Source organism: Phocoena phocoena, chromosome 1 (assembly GCF_963924675.1).
Source record: "Phocoena phocoena chromosome 1, mPhoPho1.1, whole genome shotgun sequence".
NCBI classification, from domain to species: domain Eukaryota; kingdom Metazoa; phylum Chordata; class Mammalia; order Artiodactyla; family Phocoenidae; genus Phocoena; species Phocoena phocoena.
In genome coordinates, this window is record NC_089219.1 from 1,081,966 (window position 1) to 1,097,013 (window position 15,048).

The 15,048-nt window shown below is 63.5% G+C and overlaps 1 protein-coding gene across 1 annotated transcript in view; it reads left to right on the forward strand.

Moving 5' to 3' along the window:
* Positions 1-9,282: 9,282 nt before the first annotated feature.
* The window catches only part of SKI (SKI proto-oncogene), a 57,143-nt gene continuing 51,377 nt past the window's right edge, over positions 9,283-15,048 (forward strand). Inside the window, exon 1 of the mRNA XM_065892410.1 lies at positions 9,283-10,257. Within this exon, the coding sequence (XP_065748482.1) occupies positions 9,283-10,257 (975 nt within the window). The remainder of the gene's footprint in view (positions 10,258-15,048) is intronic.

A 15,048-nucleotide genomic window follows, 5' to 3' on the forward strand; every position in this document is an offset into this window, starting at 1 on the left:
TCCCCTCTGGGGTGTGCAGCGACCCCCGACCTCCTGTGCGACAGGCCGAAAGCCCAGAGCCAGCCCAGCTATCCTCTGTCTCCTGGAGATGCAGCCTCAGGCCCAGAGAGGGGAAGGGGCTCAGGGCGGCTGCAGCGGCCGTGTGGGGTGCCCCTCGGCCATAGGAGCGGCTCCCACGGCACCCGGCCCGGGGATACCTTCCCCTGCGCAGGTGGCTGGGCCCGGCGTGAGGTGCCTCGTGTCAAGAGACCTCCCTCAGACCGTCCACCAAGATTTACTGAGAGTCTGCCCACCACTCACTGCCTGGGGTCCCTGATGGGGAAGCCACAGGTCCCAGGCAAAAGGAGGCAGACCCCAGGGCCTGGGCAGGGGCTCAGGGCGGGGCAGACCCTGCTCCTAGAGAGTGTGTTTGGGGAGGCCGTGGGCCCAGAACAGGGGGATGGGGCCTGTCCTGGTGCTGTAGGGGCAAACATCCCCGGTGGGGCAGAGCAGGACGTGGGGGTCCCTCTGGATCTCAGGGTCACCGGGCTGCTGGGAGGTCGAGTGGGCGTGTTCCAAAGGCAGGCTCCCTTGTTGCTCCACCTCTCCACTGAGGTCTCTGGGGTCTGGCCCTGAGAGCCCTCACCTGTTCCCGGCCCCCCACCCCGACGGCTCATCACAGCCACCTGCCCACACCCTGCTGCGGGTGGCTGGGTCTCACCCGGGCTCCCACATCCTTACCGCACGGCGCACTGGGCAGGTCCCGGGCCACCCCGGCCTTGGTGTGCCCTGCTGTGACACGGGATGGTGACCCCGTGCCCTCAGAGCCACCTGTGCACGTGAGTGGGTCTCATGGGCCCTGGGCCCCGAAGAGGTCCTACTGTCATCACCGGCAGCTTGGGCCCCTGGAGGATGTCTTTGGAAGGTACTGGTGGGAGCTTCCTGCAGGCGAGGACCTGCCTTTCTGCCCCCATCCTGTCCCTTGTGCCCAGCTGGCGCCTCTCAGGAGCGTCTGCTGGGCAAGGGCACATTAGGGGGTCCCCGAAGGGGCCCAGCTCCCCCTCACACCCGGCTCGGCAGCCCCGCCCCTCGTCCCGGGGCCCAGGGCCACCCTATGATCGGTGGGTTGTGGCCAGCAAGGGGCACGTTCTGTCCAGAGCAGCACAGGACGCTTCGGGGCCAGGGTCCTGCGGGGGCGGGGGCGGGTCGCAGGGCAGGTGCCCACAGCATGCCCTCCAGGCTGAGGACGTGTCCCCAGAGGCAGGAGCTTGGAGCCCGGGCAGGGGGGGGCGGCTGGCGGTGGCGGCAGCCTGCGAGTCCCTCCCTCATTCCTGCTCTTTCTTCCTGCTGCTTCTGGACCTCCAGGGCTTATGCTGAGTAGGGCCGGGCGGGGTCTCCTTCCCCCCAGGGGCAGGGGCTCCAGGGCCAGCCTTGTCTCCCCGGCATAGACGTGGGCCTGAGCAACCGCCTGGCTCCTGGGACTGCCCACTGCCCTGCTCGGGCCCCCAGAGGCCAGGCGGCCTCAATGTTGCCCCACAGGGCTTCGTCCGCGGCTGAGGCTGGGCCTGCTGTGTCGGGGCGGGGGCGGGGGTCTGGCAGTGCCTCGGGGCCATGGGGTGGGCATCTGGGTGGCTCTGGTTGGCACAGGAAAGGGGCCCGCTCTTCCCTTCCCTCCAGGAAGACAAGGGCAGCTCCTGGACAGGGCCAGGACTTTGGGGCTGCTGCCCGCAGTGGGAGATGGGCAGGACTTGGGGGCCCTGGGTGAGGCAGCCAGCCCACCCTCATGGCCAGTGGCGACTCCCACGCACCATGGCCAGGTCCTCTGCTCAGCTCCCCAAGCGCCAGCTCAGCTGACCCCCACGAGGCAGGTCTGGGCTGAGTGCTGGGTGCAGGAGCCACGTGTGACCCGGCCCAGGCCTTGGTCCCCAACCACCTCAGGGGAGGTGCACACACACCCTTGGCCCCTGGATGAGTAGTCCTTATATGGGCCACGAGGCTGACCCCACAGAAGGTTCCATGAGGGAAGGGGGTCCCTCCCAGACAGAATGGTCCAGGGGAAACAACAGGGAAGGTCAACAAGACTGAAGCAGATTCTTTGGAAAACTAGAAAATGCAGGTCAGCACGAGGAAGAAATTAAAAATATTTGTAGTTCCCTCGCTTGGCAAAAACCACTTTCTTGTCTCTGACGTAGAAACTGGAGACCATAAATGTCAGCACCACACTGGCTGTGCCGATGATTGACGGCGCTCCGTCATCATTCAATTGAAAACTTTTTGGGGGCTTCCCTGGTGGCGCAGTGGTGGAGAGTCCGCCTGCCGATGCAGGGGACGTGGGTTCGTGCCCCGGTCCGGGAAGATCCCACATGCCGCAGGGCGGCTGGGCCCGTGAGCCGTGGCCGCTGAGCCTGCGCGTCCGGAGCCTGTGCTCTGCGACGGGAGAGGCCACAGCAGTGAGAAGCCCATGTACCGGAAAAAAAAAAAAAAAAAAAAAAAAAAAACAACTTCTTGGGACTTCCCTGGCAGTCCAGCCATTAAGACTCTGCACTTCCACTGCAGGGCCACGGGTTCGATCCCTGGTCCGGGAACTAAGATCCCACATGCCATGCAGTGCGGCAAAATAAACTTTTCGTGATTCCCATTTTATTCCTTCTTTAACTGATGACTTATTCAAACTGTGTTCTTTAATGTCCCAAACTGTGGCATTTGGGGGGGGGCGGAATGTGAGTTCGTCTTTTTGTTGCTCCTTATTTTTAGTTTAGAGTTATGATTCGTTCGTTTTAATTCTTACCAAAGAAAGATACATAGATGAAAGAAACGAAAAGAACCCAAAGGGTTAAGACTCTTTGGACAAGTCTGGTGGTCACTAAGCCACCTCCGTCCGCCCCCGGGTCCAGTGGCCTGGCCTCGGCCTCTCCCAATTCTTTCAGCCGTTTCTTGTCTCACCTTTCTCCATTTTTCTAAATTGTGTTCTCTTGCCGCTTCTCTCTTCGCTTACGGGTTTTGGACATTGTGAGATGGAGTAGCAATGGCCCAGCACCTCTGCCCTCACCTGACTTTCTCTTTTCTCTTCCTAAATGACCTGAGTTGTTGTTTACACTATTATAACTATGTCAACACTGTTCACTGCTAAGTCAAGTGGTGAACTCTGCTTAGGTTTTCTCTTTGTCTTTCCTGGAGTTAATATTTGCTTTGCTTTCTTTTTCATCTGCTGAGTTTGTTCCTATAGCTAATGTCTCCTACCTCATCCAGGAGGCTCTCCAGTTTTGAATCTTGTCAGATACATCCTATATTCCATCAGATCCTCGTTTCCCTGTCACCCTCTGCCCTCTTGTCCTATCCTGGGCTGGTTGCTTTCTGGGCTCCTCCTCCAGGCTGGTGGGCAGAGTCTCTACGTCCCCTCCATGGACCAGACATCCCCTTCTCAGCCTGTATGGTCATGGTGGAAGCCTGGCTCCAGCTCCCGTTTGAGAAATGGCCTGTGGCCTCAACTCCTTCCCACCGTGGCCTTAACTCCCTGACCTTAGTGGCGTGAGGCCAACTCCAAGCCCCGTGTAGGCTGCTTGGTCTCCACCCTGCTCACCCCTGGGCCTTGCCTTCCGCCTTGTCTCCAGCTCTGCGGAGCTCCCTCCCTTCTGAATTTTCACATTTGTACATTTAAAGAGCGACCTGTATTCCCTGGCTTGTGACCGTGTTGGACCAGGAAGCGGGTCCAGCTCCTCCGCCATCTTGGCCGGAGTCGCAGCAGACACTCGTGGGGTTCTGCCTGTACCCCCCAGGCCTGACCTGCCTTGCCCAGCGGTAGGGCTTTCAGCGGCCCCAGGCTGGAGCCCGCTCCACTAGGCAGCTCAGGCTCACGAGGCTGCACAAAGAATCCATGCCTCCTCCCCGTGACATTCTTAAAAATAAACTTTGTGTTTTCTAACAATCTCAAGCTTACAGAGAAGTTAGAAGTTGCAAGAATGGTACAGGAACACCACCCCTCACGCCCCACAAACCATTTGAGAGTGAATTGCTGACGTGGGGCTCTATCCCTCACACCCCACAGCGCCAAGTCCCAGGTAGGGCTGCTGCCCTCTGAGCCTCAGGCCACGTCCGAGGCTTTCTGGTCCCTCCAGTAACATCGTTTCTAGTAACGAGATCCAGCCAGGGACCACATGTTGCCCTGAGCCGTCGTATCTTTCGTCTCCATCAGTCCGGAATATTCCTCAGCCTTTCCCTGACTGTCAGGAGCCTGACACCTTCGAAGGTTCCAGGCCCGTCTTTCTGTACAAAGTCCCTCTGTGTGGGTGTCGGAGGTCTCGTCACGGTCAGGTGCAGGTTATGCCTCTTTGGCAGGAGAGTCACAGAAGAGAGCAAGCATCCCACCCTGTCAGATGGTGCAGGGTTACGATTGATCTGATGACCGCTGGTGTCCACGGATGGCTCGGTTTGGGTGGTACTTGACAGGGTCCCCCGGGAACTCACTGTTCTTCCTTTCACAGTTGACGGGAGCCTTGTGGGGAAGAGCTGTAAAACCATGCAAATAGCCCATTTCTCATCAAACTTTCAAGTTACAAATACATTTTATTTTAATAAATATTTAAATACGCATGGCCCTGTGGTCTAATACTTTACTTCACGGTTATAATCCACGGCCATCACGATGGTCTCCGACTTGCCATTGGGGGCCCTTCGAGCCAGCTACGCGGCCTTTCAGTGTGTCCCTGTTATGCTCTGGGCTCTCCTACTTCCCCACACAGTAAGATGTTCCAGACTCGTCCTGTACTCTCTCTGCCCAAGCCCTACGACTAGCCATTTCTCCAAAGGACCCTGCTTCCTTTTAGTGGAAGATGGCATTTAGAAGCCAAGACACAGGTTCTCGGGGTGCTTGCTGCTGTTGGGGTGTCATTCCTCTAAGGGCCTCTCACTGCATTTATTTATCTCTTTCCAAACGTCTTTATTGGAGTATAATTGCTTCACGATGGTGTGTTAGTTTCTGCTTTACAACAGAGTGAATCAGCTATACGTATCCAGATATCCTCGTACCTTTCCATTTTTTAATTCCCATCTCTAACAGCGAGAGACCTGAAATGTCACCAGTAATTTGTTTCCTTATTTGCTCAATCCCATATGTAATCAATCTCCCTGCTCCAGTGGATGTCCCCTCCCCTCCTTGGGCTCTGACCTCAATCAGGACGGCCCCCGGGGATGGCTCTGCACCCCAGGATCCAGTTCCAGGAGCCTGGGGTGACAGGCTGGTAACACACTCGGGTGTCCTGGCTTCCCTCCCTCCCTCCCTTCCTCCCACCCTGATTTGTGTGTCCTGGAAACACCTCCCAAACACATATTTTCACTCAAATCTTTGTCTCGGGGTCTGCTTTTGGTGGAACTCAAAATAACATAAAAGTCTTTTCTAAATTTTTATCAAGCTCATGTTACTTGAGTAATTTTTTTTTTCAAACTTAAAGTTTTAAAACAGTATCTCAGCACTTTCCTGATGATGGTAGTTTGTACTTGTCTGAGACCAGGTGTTTTCCTCCCATGGAGCAGGGAGGAGGGAACAGGTGGGACCAAGGAGGGCAGAGCTGTCTGTCGGGGTCACTGTCAGGACCTGCGGATCTGAGCCTCCTGGTCCGCTTGCCCAGCTGGGCCTCTGAGCTGCCCCTGAGGCCAGGGGCAGCTCGTCACTGCCAGCACCCTCTTCTCTCAGGTCTCGGGGTGCTGCTGGCTGCAAAGCCCACCCCCAGGTCCTCAATAATCTCGATCCCTTACGAGCAGTTTGCCGATCCTTGGCCTCCTTGGCCCCAGGACACGGAAGCACACGGGGCAGAATTTGGTCTCCTTCGCCACTGGTCCCAGAGCCTGGCTTGTGCCCACAGGGGTACGAGCTCCACAAATGTGTATTTATCTCGCAAGTGAACACGCACACGACCAGCTGCCCATACCCGTCAGTGCGGCAAGGGCTGGAGAGTGAGCTGGGCGGGCCTGGTGCAGCAGGTTCCTGCCCCTGCCCCCCAACGTGGCTGTGCCCGTGGCCTGGACCCTCCACCTCACAGTGTGGTGCGTGGCCTGTGGCAGGGGTCAGTGGGGGGGAGCAGGCCACTGGCCAGGGCAGCTGCTGCAGTGAGTTGAAAGGAGGAAGGCCAGACACTGGGGGCCCCCAACTGGGCTCATGGAGAAGACAGGGCCTGGCTGACTCTCTCTAGGTACAGTCGTCCTGGCCCTCGGTGGGTAGGATGGCCTCTGCTGCTCCAGAAACTCCAACGTCTTTCAGGGAAGGAGACCTCAAAGTCCACCGAGGCAGAGAAGTTTTAGCGACCAGTCCAGGCCCTCCCTGAATCTCAGGGCCCTTCACCCCTCACCTGTCCCCCACCCTACACCCACCCACTTCGGCTTCAATCTGGGTTCTGAATCTCTGGGAGTGTTGGTCCTTCCACCTGGCCCCTTCCCAAGACCCCTTCCTGGAGCCCTGCAAAGCCAGAGGACAGGGGGTGGGCGGGGTGGGGGGACACTGGGAGGCAGGCACTACCTGTCCAGGGGGCCTTAGGCTCAGGGCTCTCCCGGGAGTGCCCACTTCGCCGAACGAGGAGGAATTGTGCGTTTGGCTGGAAACCCTCCCTGGCCAGCCCTCTGGTGCTCCAACATCTCCTTTCAACTACAGGTTGCCTGACTGTATGGGAGTCAAAGCCACGTGGAAGGAACGGACTCAGGTACCACAGAAATTTTTTTGGTCCAAATGGGACCAAGAAAACAGCCTCCGAAAGCAAAGAAGTCCCTTTTTTTTGTTTTGTAAGGATCCCTTTCCTAGTTGTCCTGTGCCAGCACCCGTAGAAAAACCTCGCGTTGGGGGCACTGGAGTGAAGAGTGGAAGACACAGCCCCCAGGGCGCAGGCGAGGGTGGGAGAGGGTTCACGTCCCTGGCGGGGAGTGGTCAGGCCTTCAGACATTCGGCACTGCACCCTGAGTCTCAGGCCTCCCTTGAGATCCTGCAGCCATGCATGTGTGGGGTCATCTGCCCATCCTAGCTGCATCTCCAGACACCTGCCCGTGCCTGAGGGGCGACAGAGGCCTGCAGAGACACCGGGTCGGCCCCCCCGGGGGCAGACACAACCCTGGGGAGTGCTGGTTTGGGGCCAGTTCCAGCTTCCACTGGGGAGGCAGGAGCAATAGGTAACAAGCTGAAGGTCACACAGGCTGAAGTGGACATGGCCCTCTCGCCTCTGCCCAGCACTCTGCCCCCGCCCATGTGTCCCCCAGTGCCCAGGACAGCTTGGGTGCCCTTGTCCTGTGGAGGAAAAGATGCCACTGCCCAGCTTGGCTGGACCGTCCTTCTGCCCTTGGCTTGAGCACCACCAGAATCGTCCTACTGATCTCAAGTCCCCACCCCCAGGCCTCTGCAGGACGCTGATTCCTCTGGGGGCCGCCTGGCCGGCCTGTCCAACTTCAGGCCCCGTTCTCGTCCCACCCAGCACTTTCTGGTTTGTCTCTCCCTCGTGATAGAGCCACGACAGACAGCGGGGTCTCCCACTGGCCATGCCCTGGGTGCCCTGCAGATGTATAAATGGCTCTCTGGGCCCGGGGGCTATAGGGTAAGGGTCGTGCCAGCTTGCCGGGGGCAGGAAGGAGCCAGGTTCCTGCAGACCCACCCTGGGCCTGGGCCTGGCGGCGACCTGGATGCAAGCCCTGCCCTGGAACTGGTGGGAGGCCCAGCGGCTGGCTGTGTGTGGGGACCACCTTGCAGGGTCATGGGGTGGCCGGCCCTGCGGCCAGTCATCCCTTGGGGGTGTTGTGTCGCGCCTGCATCGCTCGGGGGTCCCCAGAACAGGCTGCATGATGCCTGTGTCCCGTGTGGGGTCTCCGAGGTGCTGCAATCCCAACGTGTGTAGTAACCCACATCGTGCTGCTCGGTGTCCCTGTCCTATGTGGGACGTGGATCGTCTGGCCCGGCGTCCCCGTTGCCTGCGTGGGGACCCCGGGGGGGAGGTGGGCGGTGGAGGGTGTGCCGCCCCGTCCCGTCCGCCGCTCAGCTGCTCTGCGGTTGTAGTGGGGACCTTGTGTGGGTTTCTGGGCTCTGGCGGCGATGCGGCGGCGGGTCGGGCGCCTTCGCAGCCTCGCAGGAAGCTGCCGCCACCGGATGGGGGACCCGGGGCGCAGCCGCCGCCCCCGCCCCCGCCGAGTGGCCTTCCGGCGGGCGGGCCCGAACGGAGCCGAACGGGGCTGAGTCCCGGACGGGCGGGGCCGAGCGGAGCCGAGCGGAGCCGAGCGGAGCCGAGTAGCGGCCGGGCGTGCCCGAGCGCAGCCGAGCGGGCCCGAGTCCCGGGCCGGCGGGCGGGCCCAAGCACGGCCGAGTGCGGCGGAGCGCCGAGCGCGGGCGGGGGGAGCGCGCGTTCCTGGAAGAGCCGGACCGGGGGGCGGGCGCATTCCTGGCCGGCGCTCGGCTGAGGCGGGCGCGCGGCCCCAGACGACGCGCGGGGCGGGGCGGCGGCGCGGGGCGGGGCGGGGCGCGGGGCGGGGCGGCGGCGTGAGCTCAGCGCCCGGCGCTCAGTCCGAGCTGGAGCGAGCCGCCGGGAGGATGTACGCCGAGCCCCGCGCCGCCGCCGCCGCCGCGGTCTGAGGCCGCCCCACAGGCGCTCCGCCGTCCCGGAAGCCGCGCGCGCGCGCGCGCGAGCGGGCGGGCAGGCCGCGGAGCCGGGCGCGGGCGGCGGGGTGGGCGCGGGCCGGGCCGGGAGGCCGGCGGCGGGCGCGACGCGGCCGGCCAGCGCCGCCGGGACGAGCCGGGCGGGCGCCGCGCGGTGGGAGGAGCGGGGCGGCGGCGGCGGCGCGCCGCGCGAGGACGGCCCGGCGGGCCCCGCGCCCGCGCCCCCGCTCCTCCCGGGCCCCTCGGCCTCGGTCGCCGCGGCGATTCGCGCCTCGCGGCGCCGGCACCTGCCCGCGCGCCCCCCGCGAGCCCCGGGCCCGCGAGCGTTGGCGTTGGCGTTGGCGGCGCGCGCTGGGGCATGCCCCGCGCCTAGGGCCCGGGGGGCGCGCGGGGGGCGCGCGGGGGGCCCGGGCGGCGGCGGCGGCGGGCGCGGCGCGGGGCGCGTGGATGTGGCGCCGGGCCCGGGCGGCGGCGGGCTCCAGCGGCGGGACCCCTTCGCCCCGCCCGCCTTCCCGTTCCCTCCGCCGGGCGAGGCCGAGGCCGCGGCCGTGATCGGCCGGGAGCCGGCGGCGGGGGGAGGCCGGGGCCGGGGCCGGGGGCGCCGCCGGGGCGCGCGGGGCAGCGGCGGGGGCCGCGGGGGCCCGGGCGCGCGGGAGCGGGAGCGGCCTGGGGAGCCGGAGCGCACCATGGAGGCGGCGGCGGGTGGCCGCGGCGGCTTCCAGCCGCACCCGGGGCTGCAGAAGACGCTGGAGCAGTTCCACCTGAGCTCCATGAGCTCGCTGGGCGGCCCGGCCGCCTTCTCGGCGCGCTGGGCGCAGGAGGCCTACAAGAAGGAGAGCTCCAAGGAGGCGGGCGCGGCTGCGGTGCCGGCGCCGGTGCCCGCGGCTGCCGAGCCGCCGCCGGTGCTGCACCTGCCCGCCATCCAGCCGCCGCCGCCCGTGCTGCCCGGGCCCTTCTTCATGCCGTCCGACCGCTCCACAGAGCGCTGCGAGACCGTGCTGGAGGGCGAGACCATCTCGTGCTTCGTGGTGGGCGGCGAGAAGCGCCTCTGTCTGCCGCAGATCCTCAACTCGGTGCTGCGCGACTTCTCGCTGCAGCAGATCAACTCGGTGTGCGACGAGCTGCACATCTACTGCTCGCGCTGCACGGCCGACCAGCTGGAGATCCTCAAAGTCATGGGCATCCTGCCCTTCTCGGCGCCCTCGTGCGGGCTCATCACCAAGACGGACGCTGAGCGCCTGTGCAACGCGCTGCTGTACGGCGGCGCCTACCCGCCGCCCTGCAAGAAGGAGCTGGCGGCCAGCCTGGCGCTGGGCCTGGAGCTCAGCGAGCGCAGCGTGCGCGTGTACCACGAGTGCTTCGGCAAGTGCAAGGGGCTGCTGGTGCCCGAGCTCTACAACAGCCCGAGCGCCGCCTGCATCCAGTGCCTCGACTGCCGCCTCATGTACCCACCGCACAAGTTCGTGGTGCACTCGCACAAGGCCCTGGAGAACCGGACCTGCCACTGGGGCTTCGACTCGGCTAACTGGCGGGCCTACATCCTGCTCAGCCAGGACTACACGGGCAAGGAGGAGCAGGCGCGCCTCGGCCGCTGTCTGGACGACGTCAAGGAGAAGTTCGACTACGGCAACAAGTACAAGCGGCGGGTGCCCCGGGTGAGTGTCCCGCGCCACGGCCGGGCCCGGGGAGTGAGTAGGAGGGCGGGCTGCGGAGAGGGTGGGGGTTCCTCCTGGGTCAGGGGCTCTGCCTCCCCTACACGTCTCAGGGTTTGGTTTGGTTTTAAGGAAATGTGGGGTGGCGTTGGCGTCCCCGTAGATGGCCATGTATCTGGGAGGAAGGTCCTCCCGTCCGACTCCTAGGACAAGCCGCTTGCCTGGTTGGGGGCCTCGAGGGCTGGCCAGGGTGGGTGAAGCCTTCCTTCAGGCCCATAGCCGGTGCCCAGCTGGGCCGGGAGGGGCAGGCTTCAGACCTCGGACTCTTCTGCCCTGAGTCCCGGGAAGTTTGATCCCGGCCGTGTCCAGGCTGGAGCCGGGAGCCCGGGCCTTCCTGGGGCCCAAGGAGGTGTCCAGGCCGAGTTGGCGGAAGGGACCTGCCCTGGCCCTAACGCTCCCGGGCTGGCACACAGAGGGGCGCCTGCCCCTGTGTCCTAGCAGGCAGAACTTGGCCGGGCAGGGCCTGTTTGTGCCTTGAAGGTTTGGGAGACAGACACTAAACCGAAGCCAGGTGTTCGGGCCGTGGTGGCAGGGGGCCGAGACTCGGTGACTCCAGCTCTGTGTGTCTGCCCTGGCCTGCCAGGGAGTGAATCCCAGAGTCCCCCGTGCGGGGGCGAGGGCCCCTTGGCACTGGGCTCGGGGACTGGTCGGCGGGCACCCGGGGCCCCGAGTGTCAGGGTAGCCGCCGGCCTGCGATTTGTTTTGGATGTGCGCGTTTCCTTCTCTCCTTCCCTCTGAAACGCTGAAGGGCGCCGCGGGGAAGGGCCGCTGGCCTCGTCCCTGTCGTTTGCCAGACGGAGGATCTGTGTGATCCAGCCTGGCAGCTCCCGGGCCACTCGACGCCGAAGCCATTCAGTGGGGTCCACGCTAACTTTCTGTGACCTCTCCCCCCTCTCCCCGCGTATTTGTAACTTTTCTTTTAAATATCCGGGCTTATTAAGTTGCACGCACAGAATGCTGCATCGGCTCAGCTATTCTTGGGAGGCCTAATTAATTCAGCTATTGCATCAAACTTTTTTTTTTCCAAATCTGTGAATAGATGCTCCCGCCCGGTTTTCTCTGGGCGCCCCTCCAGCGGAGTGTCAGAGTCTCAGGGAGCGGAGGAGGGGAGGGGAAGTGAGGGCCTGTCGCCTGCGCTCAGAGGGGGCCACCGTGTGCGTTTGTGGATTTGTGGTGTTTCTGCCCTTGGCTAGGCTGGCGCCCAGGTGGCAGCTGTCTGCAGACTATGGGGCTGGGATTGGGCGGGAGGGACAGTCTGAGTGGGCAGCGCTGGTGGGGGAGTATGCTGTTGGGAACGGCCGGCGGCAGATCCCAGCAGGCTGGCCGGGCCCTTCGTTTTAGACTGGGAGCTGGCTCTGGGTGGCGTGGTGGGCGCTCCCTGCGCACTGGGGGCCTTTCTGTTTGGGGTGCCCGCCCCCTCGACAGCCGTCGTGGCCCAAGGGAGCCCCGTGTGCAAGGTAGTGGTGGGTTCTGGCCGACTGGGGAAGCTCGTGGTGGGTCACTTACCCCAGGGTGGAATGCAGAGGGGCTTGTCTCACAGGGTGTGTGTCTGTGTCTGTGTCCGAATCTGGGCCGTGTATGTTTGTGGCTGTCTTCCTGGGGTGGGCTCTTTGTTGCAGCTGCAGGCCCGGGCCTCAGCCCTCTTGCAGCAGGCTCTGCTCTTCTGGACATGGGTGTCCGTAGGCTCAGCTTGTGGGCCCAGGGACTGCCAGGTGAGAAGGCAGGACCGTCCCCTGAGCCACAGTCCCAGAGAAGAGGTCAGAGGGGGCTTTCGTGCCTGGTGATTTCAACAGACGGTCAGCACCACTCTGTCTCCTCCTGTGCTCCCCCCAGCGCCGCTCAGAAAGCTCATTCACCGGTTAAAACACTCTCCCCAGTGGTGACGAAGACGTGGTCGCTGTAAGTGGTTGTGGGGCCCCAGGCCGAAGTGTCAGCGCGGCCTATCCTCGCAGTGGTGGTATGGGCCGGCGGTCCGGTGTCCCTCCTTCTGGGCCTCGGCCGTGTGGCTGGCTGGCCGCTCACACGCTTCTGTGCCTTCCTGCCACTCCTGCACCTCGGGGGCCACTCCTCCCGCCGGCCTCGCCGCCTGTCCTGTTCCCGGGACTCTGCTCACTGCCTTCTCTCTGTGACTGTGCGGTTGGGAATTCTGGGGTGCGTGGTCCTTTCCAGCAGTCGCCAGCACAGCCTGTCTACATGCCAGGGACACCCCACCCGTGAGAAGGGGGGGTCTGAGCCTCAGGATCGGGGGGACCCATGGCTGCCCAGACCCTGCTTGTTCTGGAAGAAGCTGCCTGGGAAGACCCCCTCCCGGCGCCCTGCCCGCCTCTGTTCACCCCTCCCACTCCCTGCTCGACAAATTATTCACGGGTTGTGTTTTGATTTCTTCACTTTTCTCGTAGTTTATTTTAATGTTTTTGATCTCCCAAGGCTGAGGGCAGAGAGGACCAAAGAGTGTGCTGGCACCACTCTTTGTGGGGGCCTTGGGTGCCGGGGCCATGAAGTGAGCCGAAGCGTGTTCCAGGTGCTGGGGGCCTAGGGGTCGCCCGGGTCTCCTGCCAAACGGAGGCCGGTGTCCTCTGCCGTCAGCAGTGGGCAGGGGCCAGGGACTCTTGTGGGGTGCTGGTGCCCAATGGCCTTCGCTTGCCCTGCTGTGCCTGCGGCCTGACCACGGTGGGGCGGCAGTCCCAGCGTGGGACCGAGTGGGGGGGGCGGGGCTCCCGCCTGAGTTGGAAATCCTTGAAGGTGGCACGTCCATGTGTGCCAGCCGGGGCCCTCCTCAGTGATGCCCCCCACGCCACGGGGGCCCCAAAGGATGTGCTCTCGGCCGTCCCACGGCTGTCGGGGCTGCCGGGGCCCCGGCTGCTGTCCTTGGTGTCCCGCGCTGGGCGGGTCAGAACGTGGAGCCCCATGGGGCTGCTCCCATGTCCTCGCCCTGTCCTTCGCTCCGTTCCTCACTAGCTGCCTGACCTTGCGCAAGTTTGCCTCAGTTTCCTCACTTGTGAAAGAGGGGGACTGTAGTAAGTAGCGGCCATTGGCAGTGTTTTTTGGGGGGTGTTTAAGTGATGAGGTCATAGGCGGGGCGAGGACGTGTCCTTTTGCTGCTGGGAATGTGTGGCGAGGAGATGGGGGCCTCAGAGCCTTCCCACGGTCCCCTCCCCTTTTCTTCTGCCCAGTCGGCTCTGTCCTTATCTGATGGCGTTTGAACCAAACCGGACTGGTGTTTTAACGGTACGGCTGCTATCGGTCATGGCGGGACGCTGGTGCTGCCAGCCTGGCTGCTGCCTGGGACGCACCCCTCGTTCCGCGGGAGGGCTCCTCGCGGCCGAGCAGGCGGTGGGGCGGGGGTGTGCTGTCTCCCCAGGCTGGAGCCTGGCCGGTCCTTGTGTGGTTAAGAAACAGGCTCCTGGGAACTGCTGTGCCTTCGGAGGGTCCCGCTTCTCAGACTGGAGACCGGGGTTGGTGTCGCTCGCTGGCCTCTGTCCTTCAGACGCTGAGTCCTCGCGGGAGTCTTCTTTGTCGAATTGCCTGCACACCAGGGGCTCGTGGGCCGATGGTCGCCGTGGTGTGTGGTGTGAGCGTCCACGGTGCGGTCTGTCTAAATTCCTAGCGCTGGAGCAGTTTCCCTGCGTCACCTGATGACGGCTCTCTAGTCAGAGAGCAGTGTTTCCTCAAAGTAGAGACCCGGCCGGGCTGTTGGCGTGGAGGAGTGCTGAGTCTCTTGGTGTCTGTTGCGGACCGGCTGTGGCTGTGGTGGAGGGAGAGCTGGGCCTCTCAGCGTGTTGTGCATTCAAGCCGAAATGGCCACGGGAGGGCATGGAATCAGGAACGTGCGACAGACTGGAAGGGACTCTGGCCAGCATGCCTTTCCCGGCACTCCCTCTTTCGTGGGGGGCTGTGCTCACCGGACGCCGTCAGGTTTGGCCCTAGATGTCGAGGTTTGGCTGTCCTGTTTTTTCTTTAAGATATTTATTTCTTTACCTGTGTCTCTATCTGTTTATCTATCTATCTGTTTTTCTCGGCTGTGCCGGGTCTTAGTTGCGGCATGCGTGCGGGAGCTAGTTCCCCGACCAGGGATCGAACCTGGGCCGCCTGCATTGGGAGTGGGTATCGTAGCCCCTGGGCTGCCGGGGAAGTCCCTCGGCTGTCCCTCTGTCCGCTTGTTTTGCTCGAGGTTTCCATGGGGCTCCGTGGTGATTCCCTGGCTTTGGACGCTCAGCTGAGAAGGCGGGGTGCCGTCGGGCGATGATGCGAGGCCAGGCTCCCGGACGGGCCCCGCCCCTTGTGCAGGAGGACAGGGTCTGCGGGTCGGTCTGGTCCTCAGCGCGAAGGCCCCAGAGTGAGGCCGGGGCCTTGTCAGAAGGGAACAGCAGCTTGAGGAGCCTCTGGTTGCTGCCCTGAGCCCTGTGGTCAGCCGTGTGTGAGGGAGGGAAGGCGTGGGGGGCTGGCCCTCAGTCTCTGTGCGGTGAGCGGGCCACGTCTGCCCGTCTTCAGCCATCCTGCCGATGTCCAGGATGTCTCCTTGGAGCTGGGCGGGGCCCTCGTCTCTCTGGGGGCAGCAGGGTCCTTGAGTGGCCCTCGCCTCTGACCCTCCTGCCCCCCGGGACCCCTCAGTCGGCGCGGGGCTTCGAGAGCAGGGCCAGTGGCTCCCACGCTTCGTTGCAGCGCGTCTGGGTACCGTCTGTCTGAGATGCCAGGCGAGGCCCACGAGGAAGTCTGGGGAGGGTGACCGCCGGGCGCAGG